Source organism: Lampetra fluviatilis, chromosome 54, assembly GCF_964198595.1.
Source record: "Lampetra fluviatilis chromosome 54, kcLamFluv1.1, whole genome shotgun sequence".
In the NCBI taxonomy this organism is placed as follows: domain Eukaryota; kingdom Metazoa; phylum Chordata; class Hyperoartia; order Petromyzontiformes; family Petromyzontidae; genus Lampetra; species Lampetra fluviatilis.
The window spans coordinates 1,030,811-1,055,016 of record NC_136328.1 but is presented as its reverse complement, the minus strand read 5'-3'; the positions used below and the strand labels follow the sequence as shown (position 1 = coordinate 1,055,016).

Here is a 24,206-nt window from a genome sequence, read left to right as displayed (position 1 = left end):
TATCAATATTCTGAATCTGGCCAGGAATGCGGTGCTTGGACCGGCCCAGTCTGACAGGGCACGTGGGGTCCATGCGCAGGAACGCTGCCCCGACCCGTCCAGAGAACACGTTGCCACTCCTCGCAGGGCGTGACGTTGAAACCAAGAGAACGCAAAAAAATGCCGCGGGGAAGAAGCTTGGCTCAAGATTGTCAAATGGTTTCAGCCACGAGGCGTTCATTGACACAAAAACAACTTTTAAAATGTTTTACACCAATTCCAGTATAGCTTCTACATTACACGCACACGAGGCGGCGGTCACAAAGTTTCGAGAATAAGAAACCCCGAAGTACGCACGGGCTTATTTATTACATTCCTTTCCAACAGTAGCCACGAACAGCAATGGTCTAACACGAGCTTGCGTTAGCGCAGTTCGGGCTGGTCGGGTGGCGCTGTGGCTCAAGTGCTCGGTTAGCAATCTGAAGGTCACAAGTTCAAATCCTGGTTGGCGGTTAACTCGGCCCAGAATCCCTCCAGCGGTCGGTACAATGAGCACTGCCGTGTGGAGTGAGTCAACAATGGATTTCCTGTTTAGAAAATAACTGCCACCCCCACCCCCCACGCTCATGTTCTGGTTGTGTGGCGTGGTTCGACGTTTTGGACATCGTGCCGAGAGCTTCTTCTGAAGCGTCGGGGACATCTCGACACCCATCGGAGCTACACAGCGCGACCGCGACAACCTACAGGGCATGAACACCACCCGACACCCATTGTAGCAGGGAGAGACCCTTGGACGTTTTGACTTAAGAGTCAATTGAAGTCGGTATTATTTTTTGTAAAAGTTACTTAGTGTCTAATCATCAAAACACTGGCCGCTTCCTTTTATGTACAGTACCGGTGTTTCATTTGGCGAACACACAAGTTAAATAATGAATGAATGTGCGACGCCAAAATGAATTGCGGTAGTTTACATCCATTAAAAGGCACAGGGTTGAAATAAGGCAAATTTATTGGGGTCCGAACCGCGTCCAAAACAAAATAATATAAAAATCAAAACCCTAATTTTTACGTTTATCTACAATTAACCATCCCTCTATTCGAGAAACATTGAGAAAAAAACAATAACAGTACAACAAAAATACACTTGTTTTCATAGTCTGTACAAAGGGGTGCATTGCAATGGTTAGGTCATATATGACACCACAAGCGAAAAGCAAGACCGGCACACGACTCGGAACGGCGTGCGTTACCGCCGGTACACGTAACTCTGTACAGCGCGTTTAAATTCAGCATATTTACTTTATACTTACATAAGTGACCTATCACTGTGCTCGTACTGACTACAGATTTTCCATAAAATCCAGATCGCGGATGGAGCGCCAGGTAGCGGATGAAGCACGGGAGCTTGAAAGTTCACCGCTCTCCGCAACACTCCAACGGAATCCCATGAGAGTAGCGCACAGATTGCCATCGTCGTCGGGTACGTTACAGCGCGCGCACGAGAGGTTTGAGCTCGACGCCTCCAAATGCCGCGCCTCTAAGCCATGGCCAAGAGTCGAAATGACGAGTCGCGCTTTTCCGAGTCAAAAATGTAATTCACGGCATCGGGAAATGCGCACGGACACCCCCTGCATCTCTTCGCGTCTCATCCCCAGCCGGGGAGGGGATTCCGGCTCCGCAGGACGGAGCCGGAATCTGCGATCGTTAGCGCTGCGTGATCGTGTTAATCGCTCGCTGCCGTGGGGGTAACGCGGTGCAACCGGGTGGCACTGATCACACGCTCGCGACATCTGGCGACACTGCTGCTGCTGCGTTGGCAGTGGTAGCACACGCACAGACAACAAAAACAACTCGACACACCGGTCGTTAACAGCAGCCTTAAAATTAAAATATACAACAGGCGACGTTTCCGGAAATGGTCGTTCTTCATTGCAAATGTACGATGTGCTATGAAGAAACGCCGTCGCCCGAAGCATCGCCTATTATATGGTTAACTTGAAGGCCACGGTGTTATTGACAGCCTGCAGACAGCAACGGTGAGAAAAAACCACATCGCGCCGGGGTGTGCTGGGCACCGCCGGGGGCAGGCAGGGGCAGGAGGGGGGGGCAGGCCCGCGTTACGACGTCCCTGTGCGCAGCCACCAGATCACCGCGTGAAACAAAGCAACGCAAACCGAGAGTTAAAGCCGCCACCGCCACCATTACCACCGCAGCAGTGGCGATCGCTCCGCACGCGGTTGCACACGAGGGCTGGGCTACACCTGCACTGCCCAGGACGGTGCTAATTAAATCCAGCTAGCAGTCGAGTTCAACGTAGAAGCACTACGAGTTGGTAGAAAAGTAAAACATCAGCGTGGGCTAATGCAGTTATATAAGTAATGCTCGCTGTACCACTCAGCATGTGTGTGCTACGTATGAATTGAGTGGCGCTGCAGTGGGCAGTGCACTACCTTAAAAATCCCATAAACCTGGGGTCAATTCTTGGCCTGAATCTCACCTTAGTCGACTCAGTCGTAAATGAACACTTGGTTAACATGGGCAGTAGGGAAAACGAACATTGCCAGACATGGCACTGGTCGCACCGACCCCATCATCGTTCTGGTCGTAACAGGCGCTCGCAAATCGCCCTCACAACAACAGTCCGGACAGAACAACAGTGCTCTCGTTTGTGTGTGCATTTTTATACACTCCGAAGGTACTCCTGTTGTATGTGCTAGAGTTTGTCAACGTGTAGCTACGACTGTGGGCTAGTGTGCTTGTGCAGCGAGGTGGCCACCAATACCTCTTTTCCACTGTACATCCGAGCTGTGCCGGGGCTGTGCCGAGTCAGCCTGCACGTGGCCCCGAAGGTGCCAGGTCGTTTTTACACTGACAATGCATGTAGACGAAGCGATGTCGCTGGATTTGGGTTGCATTGACCGAAATCCCTCGCAATAAACGCATCAAGAACTCCCCCCGCCCCTGGCCTTTCTTGGCCCCCGTGCCAGGTTCAGGTGTCTTGCAAGGCCAGCGTTGCACAATTTGGTTCCGGATCGGCACGGCAAATGGTCAGCGGAAAACCACCCGTACCGTGAGGGCCCCCCCCACCCACCCTGGCTCGGCCTACCCGCCCCTACTGGACATCTTTGAAAAGGAGCTTCTTAGCTCACCGGATTTCTCCTGCAGTCGAAATAAAGATTCTGATTCTGGATGTGCCAGTGGAAATTGGGGTACGACTGCCACCATGCACGCACGGCTCACTGCGGGTGCGGCGGGTGCGGCGGGTGCGGTGGGTGCGGTGGGTGCGAGTGTCTGTGTGGGAGTCGGTTGCTGATGGCGGCTGCCAGCGTGCGTCTGCGCACGGAGGCCGGGTCTGCGCGCTCCATCTCCACGTTCCCCGTGCCTCCCATGCCTCCCTCCGCGCCCCACTCTATCGACGGCCGAACCAGGTACTTTCTGTGGCCGCGCGTGCACACACACACACACAAAGAGAGAGACAAAGCCGCCAAGGTGAGCAGCATAGACCACGTGGGCAAGCGTTGTTAGCAAGCGCCCATTAGTGGTGTGACAGACACATCGCGCCGGTAAAGCAGAAGTTACACTGGCGCCTGGCACCGTCACTCGTGGACGTTATTACTTTATACCTACGTGACTTTACCGACAGAACCAAAGAGTAAGGTTATATATTATTTGTTTGAGTCTGTCTATTAATTTAGAGCTTGTTTCATACTCACTGTCTGCTTGAAAATCGTTCACGTCAAATAAAAAAACCGACAACAGTTCCTTTTCATCAACTTGAGAAAAACCTAATAATTTTGCCGCGGTGACATTCCAACCGTGAACCTCAGCACCAAGTGGTGAACCCCGCTACCGCCACAACGTAGGGGAGGCCCCCCCAGAAGGGATGGGGGAGGGCGTGGCGTGCGTGGCCCCGGCTCGTCACGAGCGAGCCGCACTCGCCTGCGCGCCTGGCACACGAGCTGCTCCTTGCGCTGCTGCAGCATGCGGTGCCGCTCCTCCGCCGACTTGGAGAAGCGCCCACCCGTCGTCTCGCACTCGGGTCTCGCCACGCCCGCCGCGGCATCGTCCACTCCTGCAAACGAGCGCACGGCACTCGCGTATCACTCACAGTGGAGCCCCTCCTCGATCGCATGCTGCTGATGCTGCTGCTGCTGATACTGCTGCTGATGATACTGCTGCTGTTATTACTACTGCTGATACTGCTGCTGCAGCTGCTGCTGAAGCTGCTGCTGCTGCTGATGCTGCTGCTGCTGATACTGCTGCTGATGATACTGCTGATACTGCTGCTGTTATTTCTACTGCTGATACTGCTACTGCTGCAGCTGCTGCTGAAGCTGCTGCTGATGATACTGCTGATACTGCTGCTGATACTGCTGCTGTTATTACTACTGCTGCTGCAGCTACTGCTGCTGAAGCTGCTGCTGTTATTACGACAGCTGATACTGCTGCTGCTGCTGCTGTTGTTATTACGACTGCTGATACTGCTGCTGCAGCTGCTGCTGTTATTACTACTGCTGATACTGCTGCTGCAGCTGTTATTACGACTGCTGATACTGCTGCTGCAGCTGCTGCTGCTACTGCTAAAGCTGCTGCTGTTATTACGACTGCTGATACTACCGATTGCTGCTGCAGTCGAGGTCTAACGGTCACCAAGCTGGACTTGCAATTCAGAGATCGCTGCTTCAGTTCATCCTCCTGGTGTGAGAGGAGAAACAATGGTGCAAGTTTCTAAAGCCACCCCAAACCACTGCAGACCCCCTCCCCTTACCCGGCCCATTGCTTCTGTCTACCCAGAAGTTTTGTAAAATGGTCCGTGACAGTCAATTGGCAGGTCACGTGGAGTGGGATCAAGTGTGGGTATGCCCACGTCTTGCCAAGATGCCTGGCCACCGTGGAAGGCCAGGTGAGAATACTCCCCGAGGTCGAGCTCCGTCCGATTGATGTCCTTCTGCCAGAGCTAATCACATTGCTGGGTTGCAGCTTTACCTTTTACTTGCACTCACACGATTGCATGAGTCACACAACCAGAGTTCACTTACACCAACATGGTAACACAATTACAGTTTTCTTTGGGTCTTTCGGTAAAGTCACGTAGATAGGTTCAAATTAATACAAATATAATAAAGAAACATATCTACGTGACTTTACCGAAAGACCTAGTCACGAAAGCTTTAAGTCAAGATACAATTACAGTTGTTCATTTGATTTCTTAACCGTCATTGGTAATTGCATGGAAATTCAAATTTTTTATCTATTATGTGTTTACCGACCTTCCACCAACCAGCACCGACCAAGTGTGGTCAAACAAGCCCCATGACCACAACATCAACCAGACCACTCATCCACCTCCCCACCGCATCACCCGCAATACAAGATCACTGGTGCACACCGAATCCCACCTCTGCCGGCCGAGTCGTCATGGCGAGCGCCGAGACCGGCCGGGGGGAAGCGCGGGCTCCCGGGGAACCGCTCGCGATTGGCGGCGGCGGCGCCGGCGGCCGCTGACCGCATGTCGTCCTCTTCCTTGTCGGCGCTGGCGGCCAGCAGGTAGGCCGAGTCGTCGCCGCCGCCGCCGCCGTCTTCGCCCGTCGCTTTGTCCGGCTCCGACGGGCGCTCGGCGGGCGGAGAGAAGCTCGAGAGGTCGGCCCTGGAGGCGGCCGTCTGGAACGCGGGGGGAGGGTCGCGGGGGGAGGGTCACGGGGGGAGGGTCACGGGGACGAGAGCTATTAGGCGATTCGCTCCCTCCGTGCTTCGACGAAATGTCAGCTCCATCTCTTCTCCAGCCCGTTCCGCGCTCGTTGAGCCCCCTCTATCCGGCCAAATAGAAGCTGCCTGGGCGTGCGGTGGTTGGGCATGCAGGCTGCGTGACCCAGCCAGCACAGCCTCGCCTGCTGGAGCAGCTCACTGATGATGGGACTGTGTCGAGATCACTCAAGGACTTGTGTACGCCTCACAAAATCCAGCACACACACACACACGCAGCCAATCAAAACTGCTGGTAATTGTAAATACCTGCAGTAGGGAGCCTGTATCCGATGCTAGGGGGCTCTCGGGCCCCCCAAACCGAACCCCTCCAGCAGGTTCTTGCCTCTAAGGGGACAAGGGAACATACAGGGCACGTGCCACGTATTTAGTCAGCTGCCGAACACGGTTTCTTCCTGGGCTAGCTGAACCGACCCTACGGTGGTGGTCATTATGAGCGCTACACGACCACCGTCGATTGTCGGTAAAGTGTTACTCAATTGAATGACCCTGAAGAGATGATTGGCTGAGTTTGCCTCCAGTTCGGATTTGGGAGTCGAGTAATTTTACCACTCGGCACCACCCGACTAGATTCAATGAAATAAAGCCGAGCTGTCATGTAATTTAATTAATCGATTACTGACCGCGGGGTCTGTTATTCAACTAGCCGTGAGCAGCCTGACGCGTCGTCACGCATCACGCGATCGTCGTCCTCTCAAAGTCGCCGCACGATGAACAAAATAGCCAAACGCTCGGCTGCTCGCAAAATATTTCCATCAGCGATTTCGTGAGCGTCGAACACCGCGTGCTGTGCGTGACGCCAGCCCCGAGCCCCCCACCTGCTGCATGGGGAAGGGCACGGTGATGCGACCCTCAAGGATGTTGTCCGTCGTCACCTCCACCGAGCGCGTGAGCTGCAGGTCCTGCAGGATGGCGTGGTACGGCACCTGCGGGAACATGGCCTGGATCTGGTGTGCCTGCACAACACGTACACACAAACACGCACGCACAGACACACACGCACAGACACACACGCACAGACACACGCACAGACCCCCAGGTTACCACCATTGCAGGGTTACAGCCGAATACCATCATCTCTACAATGAGGAATTCACAACACAAGCAGTGCCCAACCCTCCACTGCCCCCATGATATGAATTGTCACAATTTGTGGTTGCGAGTCAATGGGGAGACCGTCTCGTTTGCGCTAGTTCCCCGTACATTCTGCTCTGTGTATAATCTGGCTCTCATTTGCATAAAATGTGAATAACAGAGTCTCGCAGGCATGATTCTGCGGAAGCCAAGCAAACGTATCGATCGTCACTGTTTTCTTGCTCTGGCCCAAAGATGCGGTTTCAAATATAAAAATGCACCAATTTTAAAACGACCGAAATACCTTTAGAAACAAAAATACTGTAACACAAAACAGAGGAGAATTAAAAAAACTACGAAAATTGTAAAATGGGGAAAACCAGTAATGATTAGGAGTAGTAGTAGTTTGCTTGTTTACCCAGGAAAGCTTTATTCGGGACTCTTATTCAAGAGGGTCCTGCCAAGTTTCCGCAGTAGAGGGGGGCGGTGTGGGGATGCGTTCTTGCTCCGTGTCATCCCAATCGAGTGATTTGCACGGATAGTTTTCAACACTGCAAGTGACTTTTCCACCTCCGAACCGGTTTCGACCGTCTGTGTCTCCATGAAAGTGCGGCGCAACACGGAGTGGGGGCTACCATGGTGTTGAGCTGGGAGTTGGTGACGGGTGGGAGGCCGATGAGATTGGAGCTGTGCATCACTTCCACGGAGAAACTCGGCAGCCAGCTCGCGATTCGCGATCCTGTGGGGGGGGGGGGGTAAGGCGACGTCATTCGTCAGCACCGTCGGCAAGTCTGACTTTAAATCAGATCCTCGTTTCATTTCAAAGAAGAATTGTAAATGCATTTTAACCTCATTCAGTTGTCAGGTCATTTCCTTTTACAATTATCTACTTCATCACCGTGGCTTGTGGTTATCGGGCAGGTATAAGGATGCTCTTTAGCTTGCAGTGTTTCGAGAGCCTTGGTATAAGCTGGGCAACTCTCGCCGATGAAATCCTGAATCCTAAAACTCTCATGTCCAATTCTCACGAAGATTAAGAATCTCTCGACTCTATAATTACATCAAGAAGTGGTTGCCACTCTTCCAAAGTTCAGAGTTCTTCGATGGTGATTTGGAAGGGTACTTAAAATGATTTTACACGTAGGTTGTCACATTCGTGCTGCAAGGCTCTCCGACGTGTTTTCGGTCTGTACCGCGTGTAGCTCTGCACGACGTCCGACGTTTCACCCCACACACTGGAAGCTACTTAAGGAAATTAATATGCATTACGCTCAACAACACGTGGCACAACCAAAAAACACACATCGGACGGCTTTACAAAAAAAATGTGAAATCAACAAATGTGTTGATGGGCTCCTGCGGGAGACACCCAGCGCCAAGGCTGAAGCCCGGGAGGGAGCCCGTGCTACCCGCACCATCGAAGTGGAAGAAGTGATTGCGCTGGTTGATGCGGGGCCCGTCGTCCCCGACCTCTCCGGCCATCGCGTCGTCCAGGGGGGCCATGTTGTCGCGCGTGGCAGCCCCCCCCACCCCGCGCGCCCCGTGCTCTCCGACGCCTCCCACGCCCGCGCCGCCGCCACCGCCGCCGCCGTTGATGTTCAGCGACATCCGGCAGGTGGGGCACGACGTGTCTTGCTCCAGCCACGAGCGCAGGCACGCGCTGGCCACACCACAAACACACGCCGCACGGCAAAGACGGTTGTTGTGTGTACGGCGAACTTCTTTCACACCGTACGTAGCCAACCTCGCTAATCGGAGGTGCGGGAGCAGGACAACTAAACATAAAAAGCACTGGGTGGCGTGCGTAAAAGGAGTCGAACCCAGGGGGCGACTGCTGCCTCGTTAGGATCTCCCGCTAGCTGCTGCCCCTCTGCTCACTTGTGGAAGAGGTGCCCGCAGGGCAGCTTGCGCGCCGACTGCATGGAGTCCCAGCAGATGGCGCAATCGTCGTTGTTGGACGCCAGCTCTTCCGGAGTGGCGGCCGCGAACCTGGCTCCCAGAGAAGGAAGTGACGTGGGCACGAGTGGTCAGTCAGGGGCGCGGAGACCACGGTAACATGGGCGACACAAACCACATACGAGCTAAAGACACCGCATATCCCGGTTTGACCGGGACGGTCCCGGTTGTTTCACAAAGTCTGTTCTATTGTCCAAAAAATTGCGAAAATCAGGATATTAGTCCGTGGTTATAGATGTTCTGGCCTCGGGTAACAACTCACGATACGGGAAACAGGCAGGGCCACTACTTTTGAGTCGTGGGTTAGTGTTGGCGGATGAGTAGGTGCGATATATGAGAAGTGGGGTGGGGGGGGGCAACGTCAGAGAGAGCGAGTGCCCCCCAACATGCCAACATACGCACGCACTCCCACGCCGCGCACGGCCATCCCTCACCTGGCCTCCATGTTGCCGACGACCTGCAGGTAGTTCTTGTGCCGCCGGATGCGGCGCTGCACCTCGTGCAGCAGGTAGCGCAGCTGCATGAAGATCACGAGGCTCGCCATGGACAGCCAGATGTTCCCAAAGAGCTGCGAGTCACGGCAGAGACACGGTGCCAGGGCAGGCGACGATCGTCTCCGTTAGTTATTTTTACCAGTTAAGCCCCTACTGAGCTACATCGCTCTTTTTTCAGAAGCGACCTGGCCACAAACGATAGCCCAACGAAGTGGCTAATCACGTGGATATTTACATCAGCCAAATACTCTTCAACGAGGCAGTGCCAACTGTCTTGCGACGCAACAGTCCACTTAGCTGCAAAAGACGAGCCAATGTCATGGCCCCATCTCCATGGTGGAGGTTACGTGGGGCGCGCATTCCCTCCTTTAACTGCCACTCAGCCGTTAGTCTCGACCATCGGCCATAGTCCCTACCGGCGACCCGTCCTGCCCTAGCCCACCTTCGCGAGCAGTCAACATGACGTCTCGAACGGCCCCTCTTTCCGTCTCCCAGTGTAATTCCAAGCATTCGCCTCTCCATGCATCTTTGCGCACTTGGTATACACCCATAATGCAGCGCTCCAGTTCTATCCCCAGTATAGGCACACAGGCTGTTGGGGCAATTGCTGTTAGCGCACACAGACAACGATCCCCCATATAGCCTTTTACGGACTGTGGGGGAAGGCGCTGTTAGCGAGCACCTATTTAGGTCAGCACAGTGCACGAGGGTGGGTGGACAGCATCACGCTTGGCCGCCTTTGTCTCCCCAGCGGCCATGTTTACACACAACACAAAGTACTCATTTGAGGCCGAGTCGACCTAGTGCATGCGCACACGCGTCCACAGGCGCGCGTACGCAAGCTCTTACCAACATGTGGATGTGGTGCATGAGGTCGATGCACAGCAGAGTGAGCTCCATCATCAGGTCCGTGTAGTACACGTAGGTGCTCTTGTTCTCCCACGTGCCCTCATGGTTGAGGTCCCACAGGTGAATGGAATACCTGCAGGGCACGCGCCGCACACGTCGAAACGCCACGACAATACATCAGCAGCGCCCATTGCCCGTTCTCAGCGGTGCTGGGATGGAGGCCCAGAGGCATAAAAAGTAATTCTGCTTGTGTGTATGAATGTTGACGAATTTTGCTTGACGAAGTCATAGAAAAAGGATCCCGACAGTAATAAAGAAATAATAAAAGTCAGGATGCAGAGAGAAGCCATCTCCCGTCAAGCAGGGGTTGACTGCCCCACGTTGCTTCACCGAGTGCAGTGAAGCTCACTCAGCACACGCGCACACAAAATATAAGACTAAGATCCCCCGTATAGCCTTAACAGACTGTAGGGGCAAGTGCTGTTAGCGAGCACCTATGAAGGCCGGAACGGTACACGAGGGGGTGGGTGGCCAGCACCACAACCGACCGCCTTTGTCTCCCCAGTGGCGATGTTTACACACCGCACCAAGTACCTATTTGAGGCTGAGTCGACCTAGGGGAGGCCCAGGACCGGTTCAGTTAATCGTCACTGGTGTTGACCGTGAGCAGGTTATCGAATCTGGGTCGCCAGGTTCATAGTGCAGCACGATAACCGCTACACTACCGCTCCCCACGCGCACACGCATACACACACACGCGCGAGTGCACATACCTTATTAGGACATGCATGGTCCTAAAAGCAACCAGGAGGCACTGTTAAAACAAAGAAACAAAAACTGCTGTCAACAACAGACATTGCAGGGGCACTTTGACACCCAGTAACTGTGTGAGTTTTGTCGAAATGTGAAGTGGTGAGGAAATCACCAGAAGGTAAAACCGGAATGCCAAAACAGCACTGAAGTTCCAACTTCATCCAAGTGGGATCGGGTGGCACGTGGGCACTTGGCCGGTTACTGCCGATATAATTGGCGTTTAAATCCAGCAGTGGAGTTCAACGGGCAAAGCGTTCTGTCGTTCCGCTTTGAGGCGAAAGGTGACTCTCATTGAACGGTTTCAAGTTTCTAATGATTCTCATAACTGCCTGTGTGAGCCGCTCTTGTGACTCGCCTCCCCCCCTACCCTTTCCTCTCCTCGCCTCCCCGCCCTGCTCCCCTTTCATCGACTCCCCTGCCCTCCCCTCGCAGTGTCAATGCCATTTCCTTGCTGGCCCTGCCACGCAAAGCACCGAGACCTCAGCCTACATCACGCCGCCTGCTGCAAAATACTCTGGGACTTAGAACCACCACTGCCTTCTCGCCTTAAGACAGTCCGCAGCTTTGAGTTTATCTGATTTGTTACACGGATGATGCTGTTAAGCCAGCTGCCCGGCTATTTTACAAGGGAGATCCGTGGTGCATGAGGACAGCAGCAACAACAAAAACAAAGACATCAACATTGCAGAGAACGAGTACAGGGTCCTTTCGGAACACTGCACAACTTACGAACAAAGGCCTAATGTGAATCGCTCCGCGTTCGCAAATCTGTATCGCGAAGAATGATGATGAGGTTCACCACGGGTCCAGACCTTTCATGAGCAACAATAGAGAACGCTGAGGGATGGTTAGATGACCGAGCTGTAGCGCGATCGCCGCTTTTTACAGAGGTTGTGGTTCAAACTCGGCGGCTGCCCTGGGTAACAGTGCAGGAGCACGAACCAAAAGCCCTCCTTGTCTGGTTACGACGTTATTCGAAAAGAATCGGTGAAGTGCATCGGCGTCACTGTCCAAATTAGCCAAATTTTCTTACTCACAATTGACCTAAATTGCCAAAACCACACGGCAACATCGCCCGCCTCCTGTGAATCTACCGGCGACGATACCCACCCCGTGAACCGCAGCGCCTCCCTTCGCGGTAAGCTCGCACTGGAAGAACGGTGCCAACCCCAGACGCACCTATGAATCGAGTTGCCGAAAGGAGATTAGGCTTTGCCCACCGGCTCGCCACCACTCACCTCGGCCGCCATGAAGGAGAAGGTGTGCATGCCCTGTGACTGCCCCACGACCACGCACACCAGCATGAGCGCCAGGCACAGCAGCTTCATGACGAGCAGCAGGGACAGCACGCGCACGTGGCTGCCCATGGGCGTCGTGGGCGAGAAGGAGAGCTGTGGCGGGTCACGGCGAGAGTGCAGCATTAGAACTCGTGGGTAACCAGCGCAGGCCAGAGGCTTTTAGCTGGGCCATCGAACAGACGGTCACCGCATCGTGCGCTTTCAGATACGCTTCTGCGGCCGTCTGGAACGTTCTTCCTTCCGATATTAGCAAGTCACTTCAACTATATGCACTTTTAAATCATCTCGATTGAAAACTAATTTCTTCAAGAACTGCTTTTGGTATTCTTGGTTCTTTCGATAAAGTCACGTAGAAGGAAAATAATAAAATAATATAAATATAAAACAACAAAAATTCTCACGACCTTTCGACTGCAACACAAGCAATCATCATTTTCTTGCTGTGGATTTCACACCTGATGATGATTGCTTGTGTTGCAGTCGAAACGTCGTGAGAATTTTAATTGTTTTATATTTTTTTTATTTTATTATTTCCCTTCTACGTGACTTTACCGAAAGAACCAACAATATGAATCCCTGCAGTCACAAAAGCTTTAAATCAAAATTTAACTGCTTTAAGTGTTTAGTTTGTTCTTCCTACACACCTCCAATTAGCACGGTTGCCTATGTACGGTTCAACATTCATACACACGTACAAACGTGAACCCTGCCGTTTTTGTCACTGCACCGACAAAGCGTCTGATGCGCCAATGCCTTCTTATAGTTGTCTAAAAACTTCACTCAATTTTCATGAGATAAAAAGGCGAGAGAAGAGAATACCGATTCACAAGTATCCAACCGAATTTAAGTGGGCTAATCGTGCTAATCACACCTGCGTTTAGCACGTTTGGCTACGTACAGTGCAAAGGAAGTTCAACATAGGTACATATATACAAGCATAAAACGTGCTTGGAAATACTCCGTATGCACGATGATAATAACACCGTACAATAAAAAATAATAAAGCCATCACAAACCAATTGGGTGAGAACTGGTGTTTCCGCAACAAGGCAATACTTAGATATTCCCTACGATATAAGAGCCATAGCAATCGCATTGCGCATTTTGCTAAATATTGTTGTGTCGTTCAAACTCTGGACCGGTTTCAACCTTCTGGAGTTCACTTGCTTCAACAATTCCTGCTTCACGATACTGATCTGCAAAGCCAACCATAGCCCAACGGGATCAAAAAAGTCGTGTTCCACTTCCATGTGGAGACACAGACCGGAAATCTTCCTTAGGCAAGCTTTTATTACCTCCTTCGTAGCGTTTGCAGCGATAAGCGCTACGAGGGAGGACTCACGTATTCAAACCGATCCTTGCAGAGCTGCACCATCAGGTGCATGAAGGCCAGCACGGAGAACCAGATGCACCACAGCACCACCTCGTCCACGGACTGCACGTTGAGCACCCCGAAGATGAAGATGAACTTGTAGAAGACGAAGTTCCAGAACTTGTCCTTGAGGTGCTGCGACGCAAACCGCAATGATGACTTTACGACTTTAAAATGAATCCATTGAAGCGCTATTTAAAGCCAGTTGCACAACACAAAAGCAATAGTTCTCATTGGGAGACCATGTGTCCAGCGCGGGAGTGGTACGACACTTCACAATGAAACCTGAAATCTAATTTACCAATTTTAAAACTCATTCATGAAAATTTTTTGTGGTTCGAGCACGCAAATGTAAATGTGTCGTACACCCACCTCCACCGGACACATCCAATTAGCAAGGCTGTCACGTGAATAAAACGCTTCAATGTATTACTACCTTGGTGTTGGAGCGTAAACCCACAACATTTACGGATTGCAATCAGCATCATCAGGCTTGTGATCCCAATGGTCGAGCAGGCACTGTGTGGTGGAAATGTGCACCCCCTTACACTAACATTTAAACACAAAGAGTCAACTAAACGTTCGACTGCTTTAGTCGACGACTCAGGGAATGACTCGATAAAATCCACAGACTAAGACTTGACTACAATTCTCCAGGTTGTCGTTGACTAGATGTAGACGATGACTACAATAAACAATTCTAATTCATCTAACATGGCTCAAGACAACAGGTTGAGGCACACCAGCCTAAAATTTAGCAAACGAGATGTTTGCACTACAGCGATGGGGATCGTAGTTTTCATTCCTTAAAATGTCTCGTTTATTAAAATCTAAGCAGTTTTCTGTCCACCAACTTGAAGTTTTTACTAAAAATTTCACTGGCTAAAGCTTTATTTGCTCAAAAGTCTTTTACGTTTCTGGAATCCTCTGGCCGCTCATCTACAGATCGATTCCCTTCCTTCACTCCCCCTCTTTACTCCCCTGTAGCGAACACGTCTGCCGCTTCTTGCTCCCACATGTTTGCACTGTAGCTTATCTATACACGTGTGTTTATTGTCATGGCTAGACTAAGGTATAGAGCTTACTTCCTGAACTTATTCTGGTGCCTCTTGCTCAGATCATATTTGCATTAATTTCATTACAGTCATTCTGTTTGTCTAGTTGACTAAGGCAGTCTGCAATGTTGTCCACTGTTAGTGACTCAATGTTGGTGTTCGGGTCATGTACTCTATCCCCCCCAAAAACAATTGTATCAGTTCAACCAATCAGTAAACTCAGTCAATCTTTCTATATACATACTATAGACAAATACTATACTTGGTCTGCCTCAGTGTATTGTCGTCTCTAACAGCTTCGCTCAATTTTTGCAGTCTATTCTCTTTGTTCCAAACTCGTTAATTTCGCCTCATCGGTCAGTCGCGCTTTGGCGATTGCTGCACAGCAGTCAAAGTCACCGTAACGCTTGGTCATTTTTGGCAACTCATCATCGTCATGCATGTACGTGTGCTGAACTTCTTTGGCACCGTACGTAGCCAACCATGCGAATCGGACGTGCGGGGGAAGAACAAACCAAACACAAAAAGCAGTTCTAAATAAATTCCTGGATGACACTCACATCGCAAACTAAAACTACCACCGAAAGTGTGGCCACCCCAACCGCGATGCAGGCAGTACACATGGGGTGCCTGCACTCGTCCGAACCTCTCCGCTGTATTTTTAGCTTTGCCCTCCTGCGAAGGAGATGCACAGCAGCTACGCTACCCGCCGGTGTATTTATACGTGCGTTCACGTGGGCTACGTGTGGCACCGGCGCTCGGCTCGTGAGCAATTCGTGCCGAGCCAGCTCCCAAAAAGACCCACGCAAGACGTCGTCCAGAAATTGACATAGGATCATTCAAGCAACTTGCATATCAAAATGCTGAACATTATGCATCCCTTTGAGAATTGAAAGTTTGGGGGTAAACCAACCCTCTTGTTAAGGCTTTCAAACTTTTTTTGTCTTATTATCTGACTTGTTTCACCAGGAAAGCCTCACAGAGTCTCAAAACTCTTATTTCAGGAGGGTCTTGCCAAGATTGTGCAGTAGGGGGCAAAGTTGCTGCAGTGAATACTTGCAGGTAACTTATAATCAACATTGGCAAGTTTGGCCAATAGCAGCTACATTAGACGTTTTTTTAGCTATGAGTGGAAACAGCAGACCCTGGAAAAACCCCACGCAGAACAGGGGGAGAACATACAAACTCGACACAGAAAGGCACCCGGGTCAGGAATTGAACACAAGGCCTTCGTGCTTCGAGGCGCGAGTGTTCCCACTGCGTCACCACCCTGCCACCCTAACAGCAGTCCCGCTAATCGTGGGTTTGGGCTGCTCAACACTTCTATCCTGTGCCTCTTCTCCAACCGCATCCACGTCCTCAAATATCGTTCCACAGCATCCTACCACCCTCCGTCTCCCTCCACTCTTTCTGCCCTGTACTGCTGGAATCTTTATAGTTTTCCAACTAAAAGATGAAAAAGCATGAATCCATTAGCTCTCTCCGTCTGTCCATCCCTCCGTCCGTCCGTAACGGGAGGCCACTAGAACTCTTGTAAACTTGATTCGTTATGAACAATGCTTTAATATAAAGTTGTGTCACTATGAAGGATTGAGTTCTATTCTATTTACTATTTATATAGTGCCCTTTCCAGGGCGCTTCATTGAAAACCCGTCATAATAAGCAAAGTGTTGCCCAGAGTGTAGAGACACAAACCAGAGAAAAAAAGCACTGCACTATTTTCAAGTAAGCAAATATGCATTTACCCTTTGCAACTACCCATCAGCTTCTTTATTGCCAATCGGATACTTCCAGACATGAACGAATGTTGCACGCCTTATATGATTCACGTGACAGGCAATTGTAGTCATCATCTTCAATACACACACAATTTGCAATTAACACGGCTCCAGTTCAATTTCAACAGAGCTATATATACACACACACACGTATGCAGTGTACCAAATAAACTGTTCACCCTGCTCGCCCCGGGCCCCCACTCCTGCTGGGTTGTGGCCCTAAGCTTAGCTCTATGGTGTGACATTTCAGTGTAACTTCCATCACCTTGCCCTAGCCTATAATTTAAAATATACTAAAAGTAATAATGTACAGCTGCCTTTGACAATTTACTGCTAGATGAAGGCCTACCCACACTGTGTTAGTCAAGGTGATTGTTTGACTATACTTCACCATGCTGGTCATTGCGGTTTGTTTAATAAAACTACACTAAAAACTAAACTATTTTATTTATTTTACTAGGTAAGGCCCACTGAGCTATACAGCTCTTTTCAGAAGTGACCTGGCCACAAATGATCGCTCAACGAAGTTTCTTATCATCACGTGGAAATGTATAGCAGCCAAATACTCAAAAAGCATGCTTTTAAATGTGGAGGGAAAAACCGGAGCACCCGGAGAAAAATCCAAGCGATGATGGGAAGAACACGCAAACTACAAATATACAGGCATCAGGGTTGGGATTGAATCCACAACCTCCCGTATACCAGACGAGGTAGTTAACGTCTCGCCACCGTGGCGATAGGTGTCAGGCATGTGGAGACTGAGGCTTAAAATGTTTTCTATATAACGTCTCACTAATATTTTAGAGGGCTTTCGATAAATGAATCACTCTGTGTTATTTGTTAAATGCTGATACGGCAAGTATTATCTTATTGCAGGCCGAACAGTGGACAAACATTTGCGCACAGATCTAAATCCCACTGTTTGGAGAAATGTAACCACGTGGCCCTTTCTGGTTGCGCTGATAGGACGAGCAAAGTTCACGTCAACTGTGTTGATGCACCACCACTGTACAAATCAACCGCATCAGCATTCCCGGCATTAGAGAGTCCCTCTGCAGCGTCATTCCCTGGAGGGAGTGGCTTTTAACTCCAGCCCTTAGAGCACCTCTGCGTGCCACAGTGCCGCTTTCGATTCACCCACCGATCGGGAACGGTGAATATCGGGCCGGCACCATGAACTTGATGGCTGTTAATAGCGGCCTGGTGGCTCAGGAAGCTAACACAGTGTCAGCGACAGACACGGAGCCAGAACTGCAGACAGCGAATGCAGGCTTCAGTTGCACTTGATTGGACCGGGTTCTCAAGTGTAGCGGAGTTAATGGTCACAGTCCATTCTAGATTTGAAGTTTTCGTGACTGCAAGGATCCATACTCATTGTTTTTTTCGGTAAAGTCACGTAGGTAGAAAATATAAAATAAATTAAAAATGAAAACAAATAAATAAAATCACGACGTTTCGGGCACAACACAAGCGTCCTTCAGGTTGGGACAACAACATACCGAAAGCACAACCGCTTAAGTGTGTCTAAGAGATGGCGACTATATAATCCCTCGTCACAGCCATCTCTGAAACACACATAAGCGTTTGTGCTTTCGCTACATTGTCCCCACCTGAAGAAGGACGCTTGTGTTGCGCCCGAAACGTCGTGATTTAATGTATTTGTTTTCAAGTTTTTATTTATTTTTTATTTTTTACCTACGTGACTTTACCGAAAAAACCAAAGAGTATGGTCACAGTCCAGTCACCGTGTACATATAACAACATGTCGCTCTAAATTTGAGTTTGCGCTCAATTATAAAAATATCCCTGTCATGCGACTATGGCAGAACAGCTGGGAAAGCGCTGCCCCCCTTATTATCTGTATCAGAGGTCACTTGAAGGGATCTCAGAGGTAGCTCCCGTGGTATTCGCTTCCGTGGGCTGTTCTCTAACACTAAGCGGCACACAAAGCCAGCACCTATGGCATACAGGGTTCAAATGCGGTCTCCAACCACCTGCGATTAAAGCGGGTTTGGAATTGTACCAAGTTGATGGTCTCATTTCACCGATGACTGCGTCGTATGACGAACCATGAACTAAGCCCTAACTTTCCCATTTGCCTTCCAGTTTACGGATCGCGGATTTGCCGATTGTGGCTATTTTCAAAAACGTAACCCCCACAATGGGCAAGGTTTTGGTGCAAACTAAAAATATATATATTGTTGTTTTTTGTATGTGCTTATCGATGACGCTAATAAAACGAATGAACGCTTGTAGGAAAAGGGAGCTTTAATGCTTTAAGATCCCTCTGAGACGCAGCAAAGTCCCTCCCATTTCTTTGATCCTGTAACCGATTACGTAGCTAATTGATCACTCCATCAATTATAGGTAAAATTTCTCAACTAATCCACTCTCGATCCTTTAAGGGAGAGTTTTGTTTTTCTCACCTGCCTCTCGCTCACTCGCAGCGAGCCAAACACCAAGTACTGCATCCCCTTGGCGATGAGAATGAGCAGGCAGCAGGCGGTATTCACCAGGATCTGGGGCACACGATGGCACAGCAAAAGCGCGCACGCACGCAAACAAATTAAGCCGCAGTTAAACTCAACACCTACAACCTTCAAAGACAAACAGCCAGGGCAGTCACGGAGGTCAACCCATTCAAAGCTGTGAAGATTAATCGCAGCGACCACCGATACATTAGTTATACAACACAACAAGAAACCTGAAACACTTACAATGTGAAAATCTACACCAAGGCACTTGGCATAATAAACAAATCAGGAATTTCACTCGTGTGTGTGAAGGTGATGGTGCAGTCCCTACTATTTATTGCTCATGCCACTGCTGATGGCAGGGCCTCTACGGGCTGGGGGGGGAACTCTAGACAGCCCCTCTAGAGACTATTTTGGCCTACTCTTCCATGTCAGCCAGATGTTTTGGAACAGGTGGATGTACCCACACTTTTTCCCACCACACACAGCCTGCCAATCAACTAACTGTGGTGTGCCCATGTATACTTGCCGAATGGATGGACGCGTTTGGGATTTAATAAATTTGAACCATTATTTTGACTGCCACACCGGGATAATGAACCGAAGCGGTGACCTCTGGATTGGCGACCTCTAGAAGTCCGGTGTGGTTAACCATTGCAACAACAGCGACGGCACCCAAAGCAGCAGTCGAACGTGCAAGACACCTGGGACCCGTGCCGGTTCATGTCAACTGGCCCGGCTCTCAACGATGTAGACCGGCCGAGGTTTTTATTCATCTAGGAGGCCGCCGAGAGCTTACCAGGTCGTACATACCAGGGGAAAGCAAAGTATGCTTTTAATCCTATCCTCTGCTGCACGTGAATTGGAGAGACTGGAGAATGAGAAAATGTGAAGAGCCTGCGTGGTGGGTTGAATGTGAGCTTTTTTCCCAAGTTAGTGTAAATTGCCAAAGTAAAAATCAATCAGGTCTGAGACAAAATTGTGCAGAGCACATCCACATGATACAAGAAAACACGCAGTAAACTGAGTGAACCCCAGTATTTTCCCAAACGCCATCATCTGTATTACATTACGCAATTCACAGAATGCTAAAGGAAACCAAGAGAATGCCAATTCAAGGACAGGCTGCATTCCATTAACATATCACACTGTAGTTATACACATGCACATCTGTTGCGTTATTACGATTAATGTTGTTCTGATTATCATGTTTCAACTCAAATATTCCAATGTGTGGTGGTCACTTACGAGTTGTGGTTTATAAAAACCAGAGGGGCAGGTCTCCTTTCAAAATGAGCACCATTATCGGCTTCTACTGACAGTAGTCAGGCCAAGTGTGTGAAATAATTCTATAAGCTTCAATGGCAAATCAATGAGCTCATTACTTTACGTAAGTGCGTGTGCGAGAAGCAAGCATCCACCAACATTGCATCAGATTACAATTCCAGAGTGCCAGTGGTGCTACTGTTTGTGTGCTTTTGGGTTATACCGCGTGTCGTTCGGCATGATGTCAGACGTTTTGCTCCACGCGCTGTGAGCTTCTAAAGGAAATTCATTCAGATCCTGGAACCGCTGCTCCGCTACTGGTGGCCACTTTTATCTGCGATTGTACCAAGATTGTGCGGGAATATTCGTCTCTGTCTTTTTATAAACGAGAATCCAACAGGCGTGTGGTGTCGCATTGGCTGACGTCTGTACGAGTGGGCTAAGGACGTTGCTGTACCTTAACTTTGAAACCAAAGGATAACTTAATCGTGTTTCCGACAGCCCGAGACATATGTAGAACTTTGATCGCACCGAACGTAGCAAGCCGTGGTAATCGGAGGCGCGGAAGGACACGCAGGCTACGTTGTATAACGCGTTGGTCCAGGTTCACAAAAAGTACAACATGTAAGATGGGCGATTGCGTATTGAAGGCATATGGTGGTAGTGAAGTGCATATGGGTCAACCAATGGTCCATGATCATGATGGGCTGGCCGTCACTTTAACATATTTGCGTCTATACAGAATAAACAACGCTTCAAACCCGTGTCGCAGTTTGGATCACAATCAACATACTGTTTATCGAGGACCTACAATCTATGAGATTTGCGTTTTGTAAATAAACATAAGGGATATAAAACCATGCTTGTGCGTATTCTTTAACGCTTTTCAACGAGTAATTAGCGATTAGAACGGAAGCGATCACAGCGGCCGGGCACGAAGCTTCGACGAGGTCACGGTGCTCGGATAGCGGCTCTGCCGGGGAAGGCAAGCCATGGCCGGCAGGGCGAAGACGCCAATGGGGGTCCCCTCCCCCCCCCCCCCCCCCCGACGTTTTTTTGTCTCTCCGTTTCAAGCAACCCTGTGCTCAATTGATATTAATTTCATTGGAGAAAGTACCCAATAGTAACAACTTTATACTTACGTTTAATTCAAACTGGATCATGTTTTACGAGAGTTAATCTCTGTAGGCCGCGACGAGGCAACGGGACTCGGATTGTGGCTCTACCTAGGAGGGTGCGCCTCAGCCGGCGGGTCCAGCACGCCGTGGCGGGTCTCTTTAGCCCTGGTACGAGTCTCAAAGTTTTAGACAACCCTTTGGTAGATTTGCACAGTTTTCTGTCAGGTATATTTCTAATAGTAGTACAACCTTATTATTAAAATTCCGTTCATATTGGACCATCTTTAGGAGAGTTATCGTAACCGGACTCAACCCGGTTATCAGACAGACCAATGGACGGACTAACGCCTTCAATCTGATCTAAAACGCAGTGATAATTGTAACACACAACAACAACAAACCTAACACAACAACAACAACGGCAGCAATCAATGACAAGCACAGTGCCGTAACAGCTACTCACCCAGACGCTCCACACGTCGCTGATCATGGACAAGGCCACAACCCCCGCAAAGCCGGACACATCTTCTTCTGCTCCACCGTGAACATCACCGCCATCGCCAATAACAACATCACCATCACCACCAGCATCGCCAACGACGACACTGACGCCTTCCTGCTGCTGCTCGCCGGGCTGGCCGAGGCCGTGGTCGAAGTGCCTACGGGCCCGCGAGTAGGCCGACAGCAGGCCGACCGACAAGAGGCCCACGCTGGTGGCCACGTACGTCTGCAGCGTGGGCAGCGGCAGCCGCTCCATGATCGCGATCGGCATCGCGAGCTCGACGACAAAACCAAGACACCGACCGAGGGCGTTCAACAAAAGGCCATGGGGCGAGACCAGAAACGGCCTCCCAACCCTGCCTCAATCAGCCCCTTCCCACACCGACTATGTGCGCCCAGCAAGACGCGGGCTTCACATTCGCCCACGAACCCCTCTCTTCTCTGCTTGTATCCGTCTTGAACGCCAGAAACAACGAAATGTCCTCTCGTGCCCGCTCTTCCAACCGCGCGTTTTAAGCCTCGATTCCTAGCCGCGAACGTCGTCCACTTTGCTCTGCCTTGCTGCTAAACGCAGTTCCCAGTCCCAGTCGCCGTCGCCTCTTGCTGTCTGGACGACTGCAAGCGACTTCGCTGCGAGAAGGAGGAGAAGGGGTGTGGGAGATGAGGGCTGGGAAGGCGACACACACACAGCCACACACACGCGCAGCTCTTTGCGTGTTGCGAGTGCGGGGAGGGAGGGGGAGCCGCCTCTTGCTGGCGTGGGCGTGCGTGAGTGGCGGCGGAGAGCCAGTGGAGTGTAGTCGGTGTGGTGGCGTCAGTGTGGTGAGTGTGTCACTGTGGTGAGTGTGTCACAGCGGTGGTTGGACAGCAAGCGGCGCTCTCTGTCCACGTTCACCTCGCGTCGTTTCCCTCCTTCTCGTGTCCTCGGCAAAGCAGCAGGCGGGCGCGCCGCGGAATTTTCGGAATCATTGTGAAAGGAAAAGAACCTCACTCACTTGTCCACGATCCAGGACTGACGACCTTTCCGTGCCGTTCAGTGGCCGATCCAGCAACCCTCCCCCCCCGGCCCCCACCACCACCCCCTCCCACCATCACCTCCTCCTTGCCCTCTCGGTGGCTCATCCACATTCCCATGGCCGAGAGCAGTTTGAACTTCACAGTTATGACCATTCTTGTTTTCCACAAAGTGGTGTGCTCGTTTCACTGACATTTTTTTTAAATGTCAGTCGAATGCTCTCGAGTTTAGCACAGTGTCGGTGCCACCCGGAGCAGTCTCGATTAGGGGCAGTCGCCCCGGGCCCCGCACCTCGGGGGTGTCAGATGTGATGCTTCCGGATGAGTTTGAAGGCGTCGGTCGGGGTTGGAACAGCGGGCACGAGAGGATTTGTCTGGCGTAGAAGAAGGATGATAAAAGCAGGGTTGTTGGGCGAATGTTAAGACCGCGGATTTTGTGGTACACGTAGGAGGTGTGGGAAGGGGGTATTGATTGAGGTTGGAATTTTAGTTGGAGGCCGCCCGCATCCTCCCATGGACGGCCCTGGTGCCACCCATAGCACAGCAGTTTTCTCACAGAACTTTATCATCCACTGCTGGATGAGGCGATCCCCACACCATTGCGTTCGTGGGAGTTACTTGAACCATAACTTCACGCTATTCGGTCGCTTTGGTGAGGGAGGTTACCTAGGATCTGCTCACACCTGTGTTTGATTCCCCGACGAAATTCGCCTGGTTCATAGCGGTGCGCTAACCACCGCTCACAACTTTTATTATATTAAATTTCGATTTAAAGCTTTCGTGACTGCAGGGATTCATCTTCTTGGTTCTTTCGGTAAAGTCACGTAGAAGGGAAGTAATACAATAATAAAAATAAAACAATAAAATAATTCTCACGACGTTTCGGCCACAACGCAAGCAGCCGTCCTCAGGTGAAGACCAGGTCTGTCGGGGAGACAGCGTCTGAATGAAACACCACCAAGCTTGGAGCGTATATTTAAGCTGGGTTGGAAGGGGGGAAGGGCGCCTTGACAAAATAATTTGCATATCAAGAGGAATTTAGCATATTTATGGGAAATGCAGGTATGTGATAAGTACTACTTGTGAAATGCGTAGGAGGTGGGAGGGAGGGTTTCAAAGTCATATTATTATGTTACTCAACATTCTTTGGTAATGCTGCTGCTGCTCGGTTGCGAGTCGTGCACGAGGACAAATAATAACTGGGTAAAACCTCAACGCATTCGTCAGTAACACTGCCATAAAGTAGTACAGTACTCCAATATTCACGAAATTTCGTTAAGTTTTTGTTATATTGGGTCATTACAGTCCAGGTATCCCTCGACTTACAAACGTTCGGTTTACGAAATTTCGCGTGAACGCCGCTATTGAAAAACTAAGGACACTTTTGGATTAACGAAATGGA

General features: G+C 50.3%; 1 protein-coding gene across 1 annotated transcript; it reads right to left on the bottom strand.

Moving 5' to 3' along the window:
• Window positions 1–970: 970 nt before the first annotated feature.
• AMFR (autocrine motility factor receptor) lies at window positions 971–22,638 on the bottom strand. Its single transcript, XM_078879521.1, has 15 exons — window positions 21,753–22,638; window positions 18,858–18,950; window positions 13,569–13,733; window positions 12,167–12,319; window positions 10,889–10,929; window positions 10,116–10,248; window positions 9,207–9,340; window positions 8,695–8,805; window positions 8,232–8,476; window positions 7,452–7,555; window positions 6,561–6,698; window positions 5,992–6,069; window positions 5,379–5,640; window positions 3,919–4,051; window positions 971–3,414 (listed from the first exon to the last, which is right to left on the bottom strand). The coding sequence occupies exons 1-15, from the start codon at window positions 22,059–22,061 to the stop codon at window positions 3,216–3,218; spliced, it is 2,298 nt and encodes a 765-aa protein (XP_078735647.1). The 5' UTR covers window positions 22,062–22,638; the 3' UTR covers window positions 971–3,215.
• Between the last annotated feature and the right edge of the window lie 1,568 nt (window positions 22,639–24,206).